The sequence below is a fragment of the Schistocerca cancellata genome, chromosome 6 (assembly GCF_023864275.1).
Source record: "Schistocerca cancellata isolate TAMUIC-IGC-003103 chromosome 6, iqSchCanc2.1, whole genome shotgun sequence".
Classification (NCBI taxonomy): Eukaryota; Metazoa; Arthropoda; class Insecta; order Orthoptera; family Acrididae; genus Schistocerca; species Schistocerca cancellata.
Window position 1 is genome coordinate 398,742,899 of NC_064631.1, and position 15,880 is coordinate 398,758,778.

The window sequence follows — 15,880 nt, forward strand, 5'->3', positions numbered from 1 at the left end:
AATGATTCACGGCGCACACTTCGATCGTCGCCGTGCCAGCCAACAGTGCGCGTCGAGCCAAATCTCAGTCCCCATTGCCTCCCGCGCACACTGCGCGCTGCCGTTCCATTTGCGCCTATCAGCTTCCATTAGGACTTCCGCCTGACCTCGTGCAGTAAATGGCTGTGAGGGTCTTGCTAGACAGAGGGAGAACGAATCGCCACAGGAGCAAATCACGTCACTAACAGGATTATCTGAAACGTAATCCAATAATCGATACCAGCGAAATGCACCAATATCGAGCGCTTCCTTGTTTCCTCCCGCTTTGAAATTCACTGACAATGTGATTGTAGAATCCTTCCTAGTCGTCGAGTATGGAGTGTGTAGGAAACTTGCTTTCTCCGATCGATAGACGAACAATTCAAACAAATCGTATTAATGAGTTTTATTACGAAAATTAAATGCCAATACTTAACTTTGACGATTACATAGATGTGTCGCAAGCAAATGGCGACAGACAAAATAAACAAGCTTCTTCAGCATATACAATTCTACATAGTACACACGATACGAATAGTCTTGAAGCTATTCTTCAATTGGGCCGCGACCAATCGAGCGCGGCGCCTATGTCCTCTTCGCATAGAGGCGCTGCTGCCGCGTTGTCGTCCTAGAGATGGGTCGATCAGCGTGCATTGGCTGGCGTTTGTCACAGCGCTCTCTGCTCTACCATTCCTAACTGGCGTGCTGGCACTTGACTTTACACTGTATCAGTAATCATATTTCTTTAGTATTATTTTCGTTTCGATTTCAAATCTTTTATTACCCTTGTGAGTGTGTGGATTTTATTTTGTCAAGTTGAGCAATGGATTGATTCAACAAGTACTCTTTGGCTCCTGCAAGAAGTAATTTCCACCTCACACTACTACAGAATTCAGACAGACACTCCTAATCTACCAACAAGAACTGCTTGAAAAACATTCAGCAACAAATATCTTCTGGAGTCGTTTGCTGTAAGGAAAAGACACAAAAATATTATATATTCTTATGTAACTGGTGGATTACTTGGGTACTGGAGTATTGCTAGTTGGTGTAAGAAAAAAATTAAACGAATAAAAACTATTATTTATTGCAAAAAAATTCTGAGAAATCAAGTGAAACTTTTTCTTATAAATTAATAAATTTCTGGGTTCTTTTTGGAGCAGTAGATTGCCTCTCATGGATAGGAATGCTATTAATTTACAAAGTATGGAAAGGTTCTTTTCTTCCTTTTCTTTAAGAATGTTATTTACTTGGCAGAATGGCTGAGAGCCGCACCTACACAACTTGAATAACTTTTCTAGGTATGGTCAAGGCTGTCTCGTGAGAAATGTAATGGAGTGTACTGTTATGGAGGATAGATGGGGCTCGCATACGCTGTAGCGGACAATACCGTGAACTGTGACGACTGCTGCCTGCGTCGCTCACTCCTGACAAATAACACAACAATCTCTTTCTATGTGGATTGACCTTCACCAATCAAACTCTCCCTATGCCTTGATGAAGTCAAGGACTTCTATCCACCCCTAGGCTAACTATTGGCGTGGTACACCGGTCAGATAACCAGTCCACTGCAATGCCACTCAATATTCACTCGAAGGCTTTTAACTAGTATGCTGTCCATGTTCACACCACACAGTAAATGTGGCGGCCGACACAGAGAACAATGCTTAATCGTGAGTGACTCAATATAGAGTATCACTCCGATTCACTAACGACAGAGGTCCCCTCCCAGTGAAGTACTGAGGAGAGACTTTGCTCCTCGCTCTTTGCGTACACATATGAGCGCACTTGCTGTCGTTACATGTTCCCGCTTCAAGAGCAACAATGGAACAGCCCCTTTTTCTGGAAAAGTTGCAAGGGTATATCATTCGCTGTCTTCCCTCACTCCTACTGGCTCTTTGCATCAGAAATATTCCACCAGCGTTGCTCTTTTAAACGGGAGAATGACGTTTCGTTTAAGTCGACCAATGTGGAAAGATGTAGCATCTCCGTTAGGCGTATACTGTCCTCCTGTGAGAACTCAATAACCATGCAGTCAGTCCATCAAAAAATGTGTCTTCTGGGTGCTCCCACACAATGTAGCGGAATTTGCTTTTAAGTTGAACACAGGGGTTATCCTGTCCTCTCTCTGGGCAGTCGTTCCAGCCGAAGTAGGTGTGCGCCGAACCACCCCTCTGATGGGACGGGCCTCCTAGCGGGCCGACCGCCTCCCTAGAACGAAAATTCCTGTGGCCGTCATGTTGTGTACACCTGCCTCGACTTTTTCAACCATGGTGCGCACTTGCGGTTTACTGATTAGATTTGCATATCACTTGCATGAATTCATACAAAATTGACTCTACCTTATCGAGTTTGGAGTCGAATGAAGCGTCTTGATGTGCACAATATGACGGACGGAATATGTAAGAAATGAAGGTCAGGAGACCACGCCACCTTACACCCTGTTAATCTCGTAACTCAGAAATATCAATGGAAGTTACCTAAAATCGCTTCGTTTAACGTCTTGTGAAGGTGACAATAGCGACAGATCGCTAATTTAGCTGTGTGGAACCTAACAACGGAACTGAGCAAAACATTGTTGATGCAGTGATCACAGTCAAAAATAACAAAGAAGAGTGTATTCTGTGGATACTTTCAATGGGAAGGGTACCACTTTGGTACAGAAAACAAGGTAATTATCAACTCAAAAGGTGTGTGTGTGTGTGTGTGTGTGTGTGTGTGTGTACGTACGTGGGTTTTGGCCACCCAAAGACGAGGTGATTAGCGCCCTAGCTGAAGTAATTTGACACGAATAATGGCTAAAATTCGTAAACCTTTAAAACACACAATGCAAACTCTCTCAAAACACGCTACACAGCAGAATTAAAGGATCACTTTTTCTAAACCCCGTAATTACCTCCAATTGCGACGCATAAGTTTGAAATTTGGCTCAAAGGCACCTACAACCTTCCTCTGTGATTCTGCAAAGTGGTGCTGTCCTGCGATGTCAGCCTAGAGCTCGATGACGCTTCAAACTGCAGGATATCGACACATGTAGGCAACTGGAATTGCAGGAATGTCAACCGGTTGCCTACCTGCAGGCGCCAGTACCTACTTTACGGATTGTCTCCATAAATGTTCATTTTTAAAATTCTTGATAAAGGTTTGTACTGCGGAATTTTGCGTTTTATTTACGCATGTGTCAATTTCTCACTCCTCCGTGATCATGCCACAGGATGACGTGGAAAAGGATAAGCTGCCTTTCCTGCTTCGCGTCATGTTCACACGCCATCGAGCCCGCATCTCGTGGTCGTGCGGTAGCGTTCTCGCTTCCCACGCCCGGGTTCCCGGGTTCGATTCCCGGCGGGGTCAGGGATTTTCTCTGCCTCGTGATGGCTGGGTGTTGTGTGCTGTCCTTAGGTTAGTTAGGTTTAAGTAGTTCTAAGTTCTAGGGGACTTATGACCACAGCAGTTGAGTCCCATAGTGCTCAGAGCCATTTTCACACGCCATCGAATGGTAATGAACGGTTCCTAGTGGCTCAGACCTTTACACGAGGTCAAAAACTGCGGTCCAAACTCATTGAACTCTCCTCACTGATTCTGGTGGGTATACCTCTCGTGACATCAGTCAGTCATTTCCACATTACCTAGGGTTGTACGGATAGCGTACTTCGCACCTGCCGCAACATATCTGCATCATGCACTTCACATTTTCAGATGGGACAAGCCTTCCCATTATAACACCTTTATTGAACGTCAGCACCTAAATATGATCTTAACATAAAATAAGCGTTCCTCTCTGTGAGGAATTTTGAATTGTTTGACTGTGTGTTAACCTAATGGACAGAGGGTATCGAACATAAATTTCGTTACTACGGCAATTAATAGAAAGCTGCAAGACTTTAATTTAGGAAATAATGAAACTAGTGAAAGTTTTCGTGAATGAAATAATAAACGGTCGCCAGCCTAATTAGGCATAATAATGTGGGAACATCAAGTTCAAAGAATTTAATTATAAGTTTGCAAAAATGACTCTCATTAATTTCTCACTTCATAAAGTGCAATGTACTCGCACAACTACCGCACGAACTGAACCGTGATTAGCAGTAGTTATCATTCGGATAAATTAGCAGTCACAGAAAGATAAATGGTATTTTACTCCTATTGCTAATAATCAACATCTCAACCATTAACCGATTCAGCACCAAAAAGTTGTCAAAGACATCACGAGACTAAGTGAAGCATGACAAGAGTCCTGGTTTAACTAACAAACAAACATCACAAATTTAATAAAATAACACTGCACAAACACTTTTTTATACTCTCTTTTTTATGGAAATACTTCAGATACCTTTAGCAAAAAGCAATGTTTAGTTTAACTTTCTTATAATAGAAAAGAATATAGTTAGGGCCCACAAACTGTCAATTACTCTATAGCCAAATTTTTGTAACTATTTCAGATACAAATTTCATTACACTAATGTGGCTTTCTAAGCCCACTTGAATTTGTTTATATTTCAGTACTATATAGCAATTTACTCAAATATTATTCTCAAATGAAACTTCAGAAATTAGTTCATGGTAAAATTAAAAGCAAAAATCAGATTTCCTGTAAGTCAAATTACGTGCCTTTTTCATTACCTGTGAAGCAGGTGGCTTAACTAGCAACATTTATACACTTTAGCATTGAAACTTTGGCACATTCAAAGTAGAAACAATTCAATCATTATTCAGAAACAGGATATTCGGTTTTTTGCGCGTTTAGGAAAGGACCCTAAAACGGTTTTATGATCAGGACAATTCCAAAGTTCACACACATATTTTATCACTTGAATTATCATTGAAAAAACACACACACACAAACACACTGGTCCATACTACTATACGTATCTGATTTCCTGAAGTTGGCGGAGCAGTGGCGCAATAGTGGTGGCTAGCACGTGGCGACTGTCTGGCCTCACCTCTTGCTGTTTAACGCTCTTTTCAAATTTCTTCTTGGCGACGTATTAATCATTTTAGAGCCATTCCATAATACAAGAGCACCATATTACAGCCGAAACCACATCTGAGGTAATATCAACATAAATTGATTTGCGAATGCCTCACTTGGTACCCACGGTATTGACTGTACAACTGCTGGCCACTGACTGCGAAATGTGCTCTCTCTCTCTCTTGCCGCCCAGATTGACCGCCAAAGCCACCTTTTCCTGCGCGCCAAGCCCCTTCCGTAACGGAGAGGGTTCCCTACACCATTTCCATTATACACTACTGGCCATTAAAATTGCTACAGCACGAAGATGACGTGCTACAGACGCGAAATTTAACCGACAGGAAGAAGATGCTGTGATATGCAAATGATTAGCCTCTGAGAGCATTCACACAAAGCCACGTCTTGATCCCCAGTCAACAGATGGGGACGTTTGCAAGACAACAACCATCTGCACGAACAGTTCGACGACGTTTGCGGCAGCATGGACTATCAGCTCGGTGACCATGGCTGCGGTTACCCTTGACGCTGCATCACAGACAGGAGCGCCTGCGATGGTGTACTCAACGACGAACCTGGGTGCACGAATGGCAAAACGTCATTTTTTCGGATGAATTCAGGTTCTGTTTACAGCATCATGATGGTTGCATCTGTGTTCGGCGACATCGCGGTGAAGGCACATTGGAAGCGTGTATTCTTCATCGCCATACTGGCGTATTACCCGGCGTGATGGTATGGGGTGTCGTTGGTTACACGTCTCTGTCACCTCTTGTTCGCATTGACGGCACTTTGAACAGAGGACGTTACATTTCAGATGTGTTACGACCCGTGGCTCCACCCTTCATTCGATTCTTGCGAAACCCTACATTTCAGCAGGATAATGCACGACCGAATGTTGAAGGTCCTGTACGGCCCTTTCTGGATACAGAAAATGTTGGGCTGCTGCCCTGGCCAGCACATTCTCCAGATCTCTCACCAATTGAAAACGTCTCATCAATGGTGTCCGAGCAACTGGCTCGTCACAATAACCCAGTCACTACTCTTGATGAACTGTGGTAAGGTGTTGAAGCTGCATGGGCAGTTGTACCTGTACACGCCATCCAAGCTCCGTTTGACTCAATGCCCAGGCGTATCGAGGCCGTTATTACGGCCACAGGTGGTTGTCCTGGGTATTGATTTCTCAGGATCTATGCACCCAAATTGCATGAAAATGTAATCACATGTCAGTTCCAGTATAATGTATTTGTCCAATGAATACCCGTTTATCATCTGCATTTCTTCTTGGTGTAGCAATTCTAATGGCCAGTAGTGTATTTGGTTTAATAAAAGCTATCGAACCGAGACATAATTAATATCATAGAACATAAAATCAGAGATATTCAGTAATGTATAATCCAACTTCCCTAAGTATGAACCAGTATTCAAAGTACAATTTCTCTTTTACGAGCATACGTATTTTATAGAGTTCCATTATTTTTAAACATTATTAAGTTTTTACAATATATACATCATAAACTTCCATTTTCCCTCTGACAATTCAAAGATCTTAACTAGTACAGAACAATCACTTCATAGTTACATACACATAAATACACTGTATAAACTACTTATAATCGATAATGGTGTCGCACCGTGACTTTTACTTAGTCAGTCTGTATGCGTTTGCAAATTAGCCAATAATCAGCAACGAAGTTCGACTTCTCGCTCATTTATTACCACCTCGCTTAAAACTGTCGCTGAGGAACCTCTTGTAAAAGGTGCCAAAGAGGCCTCATGGCTGCTTGTCTTGAGATGATTCAGTTTTTCCTCGTGTGTTTCCTGCGAGGTGACGGTGGTGACGGAGTCGTGGTGTGCTTGCAGGTGGTGCATCCTGTTCTCGCACCCGGCGGACTTCACGCCGGTGTGCACCACGGAGCTGGCGCGCATGGCGGAGCGCGCCTACGAGTTCACCAAGCGCGGCGTGCGCATGATCGGACACTCGTGCGACTCCGTGGCCAAGCACCTCGTCTGGCTGCAGGTACGGCACGCCTTTACTTTCATCCAGCTGCTTAACAAGCCTTGCAATATGCTGCTATCCTGCCATACATTTTAACATGTTGGCTAGCACGCCTTTGTTACTACCTAGCTGTTGCAAAAGTGATCACACGGCCATCCACGAGATAGAGACGGCGGTTATCGCTGAAAGTACCGTTTTGCGGTTGTATCGGTGTTTTTCTTCTGCAGTTTAAGCTGGCTGTTAAAACCACTCAAAATAACTGGTTTATGAAATAACAGATTTTTCTTATTGCGGTTGTTTTCAGCAATAGACGTAGACTTTGAAGGAAAAATGCAGGAGATCTCGATCGATAGGGCATTGAGACTGTGGCAGAAACTGGCCTCATTGTGTCCAGCAAGATGGTGAAGGTGAAGGAGACGGGTGCGGCGACACAGTGAGCGAAATGTCACAAGCTGATTACATCCCTGCAGCGACATTTTTTCACCCTGAAGCAACCACAAAATGAGGGTTTCAGTTGCCATCCCAAGTTTATAACACGTCAATAAAAATTATAGCTATATATATCAAATTTATTTTCTCTTCCGAGGAACATTATGGATGTTTTCTCCTTATATGATATTGCAAGATATAGACCAGGTAGAGGCTAGTCTTCACACTCTACGTACACGATCACCGTCTAATAGGTCATGCCACACGTTAATAGGTACAGTGTCGTGCCAGCAAGCCAACGGCCTTGCCGCAGTGGTAACACCGGCTCCCGTCAGTTCACCGAAGTTAAGCGCTGTCGGGCTGGGCTAGCACTTTTGGATGAGTGATCATCCGGACTACCGAGCGCTGTTGGCAAGCGGGGTGCACTCAGACCTTGCGAGGCAAACTGAGGAGCTACTTGATTGAGAAGTAGTGGCTCCTGTCTCGGAACCAGGCATATGACCGGGAGAGCGGTGTGCTAACCACATGCCCATCCATATCCACATCCAGTGACGCCTGTCGGCTGAGGATGACACGGCGGCCGGTTGGTCCCGTTGGGCCTTCATGGCCTGTTCGGGAGGAGTTGTGCCAGTAATGCTGTACCTATTGTCTTTTTTACGTTGCTAGTTTATAACTGTGGACGTTGTAATAAGAATAGCTTTCTATAATAAGCCAATCGTTCAAATCAATGGAACCGTTTTCTTAAAAAAAAGTTTTACTTCAAAACCAGAAATTTTAGCACTGCTGCTATGACAAATTGATATGCTGGTTTTTTACCCCATCATAACTAAAACATGAGAAAAACCTGTTACAACCAAGACAAAATAAATACTGAAAAGCACCGGTTGTTCAGAACTAAAATATCGGTATCGGTTTTAACCGGTCGGTTTTACCCATGGAATTTAATATTATCCGTATGTTCAATGTGAGGTAGTTATTGTTACTTTCTCTTTACTTGCTTTGGAAATTATGGGAGTAGGTGTTCACTGGAATGATATTGTGGTTCACACAGTTGCTGCGCACACACAGTGCATAGCAACACATAAGTACGCCAAGGCACCAAGACAAGGCTCACGCGGTTACGATCGATTCCCACTGCTGATGAAGGGGACATGAACTGGTGTGCGAGTGGTGTGTCTCATGAGACTGACAGGGGCAGAGGCGGCCGATTTTTTAATGCATGACGAGGATCTCTGGTTCCATGTATTTTATTTATGAATGTACCAATGTGCTGATAGTTTTTAGTGTTTTAACAAATTAGCTGTCGACAACGTGATGAGGAGAACAGTGTCTCCCAAACGTGCTGTTATTTTATGTGAAGTACAGTGAAGGTGTCAGTAATGCAACTAGTTATTACTGAGAATCATGGAAAGCTCGTTACGTGTGGGAAGGATAAAATATCAATAACTACTACCCAGTCTTGGAGTTTTCGCCAGCTCTAGTAGCTACTGAGTGTACAAGAGAGACTTTCTTCACGGGTCATCAACCTTTTGGCTGAATTAATGCGGGGCCCGACGACTTTCTCTTGTGTTTTCCTTTCACCGTGAGTTTTTAGTTCTTCACTGAACTTTTATTTTATTTCTGCCATTGTTTCTTCGGTGAATTCTTTCTACCATATACAGGTTGAACAACTGGGCAAAAATACTGCTTTGATGCCTTCTTCTTTGTCTTAGAGAAGCAATTACCCGTACCCAAGCACTTAGTCTGTGTGTTCTTATCTCTTTGTTTCCCTACAGTTTATAACCAATACAGCTCTCTCTTATACCGTCAAAAATATTCCCTGACGACTGAAAACTTTCTATCATACTGTTGTCGCAATTCGTGCTCCACTGGTCAGCATCAAAGTCTCTAACCCGCGCGGTTCCTGGTTCGAATTCCGAATCCCGAATTTTCTTCCCTTGGGGACTGAGTATTTGTGTTGTCAAATCACTTCAGTACAACGAAAAGCAAGTCAAAGTTGCAAATTTTCCTTTTTTAGTTATTTGATGAGTAGTTCCGGGCCGGGACCCATTTTCAAATCATCCAGGTAGTCAAACGGCATTTCCAAAAACACCATGTCAAAAATATATACGTACCATGAAGAAAAAATGAACGGTTACACCTTTATCGTCGGGCAAGTCGCCGAAGTGGCGTCAGACAGTAACACCTGCACAAGGTGGCGCACTACTCAGAGGGTGGCTCCTGGCAAATAACATCAAATGCTAATTTCTCCTTCCTGTCCCTTTTTATAGCCAATGTTTGCCACATATTCCTTACCTCGCCGAGTCAGCCGATGACCTTCTCACCTATTACCTATCCACTAAATTGTCAATTCCCCTCCGCAACAGGACGTCTGAGACTCTTCATTTTTCATCTTTTCTGGTTTTACCAAAGTTTAAGATTCATCTCGATGCACTGCTGTGCTTCAAACGTATTTATCACCTTCCTCCAGTTAAGACCTATGTTTGGCGCTACTAGACTTCTTCCTGCGACGAATGCCCGCTTTGCTGCTTAGTCTGCTTCTTACGTCGCTTTTGTTTCGGCCATCATCCGTTATTTTGCTTTCTAGGTAGCAGATTTCTATCGTATCGTTTCCTACGTGGTCGTAAATTTTGATGTTAAGTTTATCGCTGATTCATTTCTGACACTCATTAGTACTTCTGTATTTCTTTAACGTACTTTTAGGCCATATTCTGTTCATTTCATTGAACAAGTTCTGCAATTGTTCGTCACTTTCTATGAGGCTAGCAATGTCATCAGCGAATCTGGCATCCTTTCACCCTGAACCTTTTTTTTTATTTCCGCCACTGTTTCTTGGGTATATTGCTCCTACCATGTACAGGTTGAATAACTGGGGTAAATAGTGCTTTTATGCCTTACACCCTTTCTAATCTGAGCACTTACCTCTTGGTCTTTCATTTTTATCGCTCCCTCTCGGTTCTTGTACAAGTATTACATGTCTTGCCCTCTACTTACACGCGCTCCTTTAAAAACATGTTTTAAAAATGGCAGTGGAAATATTTGGCAATCTACACTGATGAATCGAAGCAGTAAGTCAACGTGGCCTAGTTTGGGTTTGCCCATATGATGACTTCAAACATGTAGGGAAGGAGGTGATGTTCTGTTGTGTGTCAGAGCACATGAGGATTTGGGGCAAACAATTCGCTGATATAACAGCCAAGGAAGCTAAGGAAAATTATCTATACAGACGAAATGTAAAATCTCTCTACATGCAATGACCTCGCTTTTGAGGCAAAAGGGATATGCACTTGAACTGACAGATAACAAGTTGCGTTTGGTGAAGTCAACCTCTCCCCAGTGTCACAGCTCCTTCCAGTCACTGAGGAGAAATGAAGCTATATTGACATTTCTCCGAAGTGGGGAGAGTCTTCTTATGATGGATTTAATCTCCGGTGAGAGTACTCAGAAGTGTGCAGTGTTTACGACATTACGTCCAACTGAAGTTGAATGTTCTCTATATGTTGAAAGGAGGGCAGTCTTTCGGTTACCTGTGGACTTGTCCTATTTTAGGTAATGTTTGAATCGATGTAGCAAGTTTTTAAAATTTGTGAGATTATAAGACTGTTGCCTGAATTATTAGGATACAGACTTCAACTGACATCGGAATGGCCGGCCGGAGTGGCCGTGCGGTTCTAGGCGATACAGTCTGGAGCCGAGCGACCGCTACGGTCGCAGGTTCGAATCCTGCCTCGGGCATGGATGTGCGTGATGTCCTTAGGTTAGTTAGGTTTAATTAGTTCTAAGTTCTAGGCGACTGATGACCTCAGCAGTTAAGTCCCATAGTGCTCATGGCCATTTGAACCATTTTTTTCTTAATTACCTGATGATGGCAGTAAAACGAAACCGTATATCGTGAACTGTATAGGAACATTCGACCTAGACGATCATTTATCTATCAAGTACCGTGATTGTTAGATACTTCTTTTTTAGTCGTTGAAGAGATTGGTCGCTGGACAGGGAACAAATTTGATGGTGCCGTGAGCCTTCTAATGGCTCTGAGCGCTATGGGACTTAACATCTGAGATCATCAGTCCCGTAGACTTAGAACTACTTAAACCTAACTAACCTAAGGACATCACACACATCCATGCCCGAGGCAGGATTCGAACCTGTGACCGTAGCAGCAGCGCGGTTCCGGACTGAAGCGCCTAGAACCGCTCGGCCACCGCCGCTGGCTCTTGAGCCTTGTACTCAGTGGCATGTCAAAGAGTAAACTGTATGCCTCGCCCCATTCTGTTCTGAAATTCATTCTAGCTTCCGCCACCATTACGATATCAGTCATCTGCAATACGTTTACAGTATCTTAAAGCCTGGGGCACTTATTTTGAGCCGGCTGGGGTGGCCGAGCGGTTCTAGGCGCTCCAGTCTGGAACCGCGCGACCGCTACGGTAGCAGGTTCGAATCCTGCCTCGGGCATGGATGTGTGTGATGTCCTTAGGTTAGTTAGGTTTAAGTAGTTCTAAGTTCAAGGGGACTGATGACCTCAGATGTTAAATCCCATAGTGCTCAGAGCCATTTGAACCATTTGAACTTACACTCCTGGAAATGGAAAAAAGAACACATTGACACCGGTGTGTCAGACCCACCATACTTGCTCCGGACACTGCGAGAGGGCTGTACAAGCAATGATCACACGCACGGCACAGCGGACACACCAGGAACCGCGGTGTTGGCCGTCGAATGGCGCTAGCTGCGCAGCATTTGTGCACCGCCGCCGTCAGTGTCAGCCAGTTTGCCGTGGCATACGGAGCTCCATCGCCGGCTTTAACACTGCTAGCATGCCGCGACAGCGTGGACGTGAACCGTATGTGCAGTTGACGGACTTTGAGCGAGGGCGTATAGTGGGCATGCGGGAGGCCGGGTGGACGTACCGCCGAATTGCTCAACACGTGGGGCGTGAGGTCTCCACAGTACATCGATGTTGTCGCCAGTGGTCGGCGGAAGGTGCACGTGCCCGTCGACCTGGGACCGGGCCGCAGCGACGCACGGATGCACGCCAAGACCATAGGATCCTACGCAGTGCCGTAGGGGACCGCACCGCCACTTCCCAGCAAATTAGGGACACTGTTGCTCCTGGGGTATCAGCGAGGACCATTCGCAACCGTCTCCATGAAGCTGGGCTACGGTCCCGCACACCGTTAGGCCGTCTTCCGCTCACGCCCCAGCATCGTGCAGCCCGCCTCCAGTGGTGTCGCGACAGGCGTGAATGGAGGGACGAATGGAGACGTGTCGTCTTCAGCGATGAGAGTCGCTTCTGCCTTGGTGCCAATGATGGTCGTATGCGTGTTTGGCGCCGTGCAGGTGAGCGCCACAATCAGGACTGCATACGACCGAGGCACACAGGGCCAACACCCGGCATCATGGTGTGGGGAGCGATCTCCTACACTGGCCGTACACCACTGGTGATCGTCGAGGGGACACTGAATAGTGCACGGTACATCCAAACCGTCATCGAACCCATCGTTCTACCATTGCTAGACCGGCAAGGGAACTTGCTGTTCCAACAGGACAATGCACGTCCGCATGTATCCCGTGCCACCCAACGTGCTCTAGAAGGTGTAAGTCAACTACCCTGGCCAGCAAGATCTCCGGATCTGTCCCCCATTGAGCATATTTGGGACTGGATGAAGCGTCGTCTCACACGGTCTGCACGTCCAGCACGAACGCTGGTCCAACTGAGGCGCCAGGTGGAAATGGCATGGCAAGCCGTTCCACAGGACTACATCCAGCATCTCTACGATCGTCTCCATGGGAGAATAGCAGCCTGCATTGCTGCGAAAGGTGGATATACACTGTACTAGTGCCGACATTGTGCATGCTCTGTTGCCTGTGTCTATGTGCCTGTGGTTCTGTCAGTGTGATCATGTGGTGTATCTGACCCCAGGAATGTGTCAATAAAGTTTCCCCTTCCTGGGACAATGAATTCACGGTGTTCTTATTTCAATTTCCAGGAGTGTATTTTGACAGAACGACAGGGAAATGCACATTGGTGAGAAATCTGGGGAGAAGTCTCAAGCTGCAGCAATTTCAAATCTTGTTCTCAGTTCCGACACCAAGGACTGCACCTTTCCCGCCTACTGTCGTAAAACCTGACTGCTGCTGGCTGCAGACGTTAAGTTTTCGAGTCCTCGCAGCGCGAGTTACGTAAGCTGTTTATTGCTCTGTCAGCGGTGTTACGCAACGGAGAAAGCGGCGGAAGCACAGGGGACACGCCAGAAGCGCCTCGTGGGTGTGTTCCCCACCTGATCCAGTGTACCGATGGAGCTGCAGCCATCTGAAAACGTTAAAGAACTGTGTTGAATATTTTGAGACGTGGCAGCACTCACCAAAACAAGAAGAAGAGTCCAATAAAATTGGCCATTAAATGCATACGTTAAGAGCTATGAGCACTTCTTTAATAGAAGAGTTTCACAGTAGCGAAGATGAATGAGTCCTTATAGCTCTTAAGGCAGCGATTCCCAACCTTTCTTAGATCATTATACCTGAGTGCAATTAGACATCAGCAAGTACCTCTGCCTTCCCCGCCCCTGCGGTCTGTTGCCCCTCCCCCTCTCCTCCCCCCCCCCCCCCCCCGGCTCCACCCACATTATCACGAACCTTAGCACCGAAATAAACTGTAGAATGAAAGACTTTTCTTGGAACACTTTTATTTTTAAAATCATGAAAGATGAATGATATTTGGTTTGTGTGTGTGTGTGTGTGTGTGTGTGTGTGTGTGTGTGTTTGATAGAATGAATGACGAAGAAATTCGTGGTGCATCGCAAGTGCTACCCACAACTCCTCAGATAAAAAAGCTAACTATCCACAGAGAGGGTAGACACTTGCTACAAAACATACTTCCCCTGCATTACTCTTCTCCATTGCTACTCGTGCTTGACCTGCACTCTGCAACCACATTTAAAGTCAACCAAGTTAAAATGTATGCACTGTACTTATTGTTCGTAAACCACTTGACTGATGCACTCCTTGCTTCTGAACTGGCAGAAATTGGAAGACTTCAGAGTGTTAATGCTTTGTGTCTGACCTTTCTAATAATAATAACACTGTGTACAGCACTATAGTAGCCATTATGTAGTGACTGCTGTGTCGGGCTGCCAATTAATTCATTTACCTGTTTCGAAGCGAGTAATAAAGCAATTTTCGGACTACTGAGGTGCTCTCTACAGTTTGGAGAAGCCATTTTCTTGAGGTATTTAGCATTTTTTACTTATATGTCTCACTGTTATCATCACCGATGTACGGGACAAAGAACAACATGTGTGTAGTGGATGGACTATCTAAGGAACATGTAACCTCCGCCGCATCAATGCTACTAATTGAGAAAAATAATTATTGATAACGTATATAATTACTATTAGAGTCTCAAAAATTGTGATAATAGTAATGATATTTTGAAAGTAATTTAGTTTCGTGAGTGAAACGGAATCGAATCGTTTAGTTTTTACCCCTCAGAAAATTTCATTTTCTCCTCAGGGGGTAATTATCCCCAGGCTGGGAACCACTGGCTTAAGATATGCATTTCAGAGTCCATGTTCATGGGACTTCTTTTCTTGCTTTGCTGAGTATTGCCACCTTTCTTTCTAACACCCTGCATATTACTAAACGATTACTACAGGGCACGGAACCCAAACCACGTTTCGGGTTGCCTATTAATAGCTTCCAGGTGTATAAAAAATTGATTTTCAATATTTCGCCTCCTTACTGACCTACTTTAAATTTTAAAATGTTGTTTGCCATGATCCACCCATTAAGAAATAGCCGCGCTGGATTAGCCGAGCGGTCTAGGGCGCTGCAGTCATGGACTGTGCGGCTGGTCCCGGCGGAGGTTCGAGTCCTCCCTCGCGCATGGGTGTGTGTGTTTGTCCTTAGGATACTTTAGGTTAAGTAGTGTGTAATCTTAGGGACTGATGACCTTAGCAGTTAAGTCCCATAAGATTTCACACACACATTTGCATTAAGAAATATAATCTTATGTGGAAGGTTCAACACAGTATGAAATGTACTGCAGTTACAAACTGTGTATACGTCTTGAGGCAGCATAAGCCACTTCTCGCAAAAACCCAGACGACCTGCCGCCGTTAAGCAGCTGCCAACAGCAAGTCGTATACCCCTAGGTTACTTATTTGTTACACAGTTTAATTCTTAATTTCTTTGCGTGTTTTTGGGTACTTGCATTGTTTAATTCATACATTTCGGGCGTATTATAGTATTTGAGAGTTGTAGCATCGCGCTTTAGTGTTTACTTCGTAGATTCTTACTTAAATTGCGTGTGAGTTTCGTATAGGAGGTGTAATTTCGAGTTTTAGTTACTGTAATCGTAAATTCAGGCAGATTGTAGTGCAGTCATTAGGCATTTGTACACGTTAATTCATACATTCTTTGCATGTTTCCCTTGCATTACCTAGGCACGGACTCGTGTTTCAGTAACTGTC

The 15,880-nt window shown here is 44.6% G+C and overlaps 1 protein-coding gene and 1 pseudogene across 1 annotated transcript in view; both read left to right on the forward strand.

The window, feature by feature from the left end:
• Nucleotides 1–15,880, forward strand: part of LOC126190887 (peroxiredoxin-6-like) — a 152,510-nt gene that overhangs the window by 36,926 nt on the left and 99,704 nt on the right. The window contains exon 2 of the mRNA XM_049931497.1: nt 6,845–7,001. Within this exon, the coding sequence (XP_049787454.1) occupies nt 6,845–7,001 (157 nt within the window). The remainder of the gene's footprint in view (nt 1–6,844; nt 7,002–15,880) is intronic.
• Nucleotides 7,704–7,823, forward strand: LOC126089974 (5S ribosomal RNA; annotated as a pseudogene).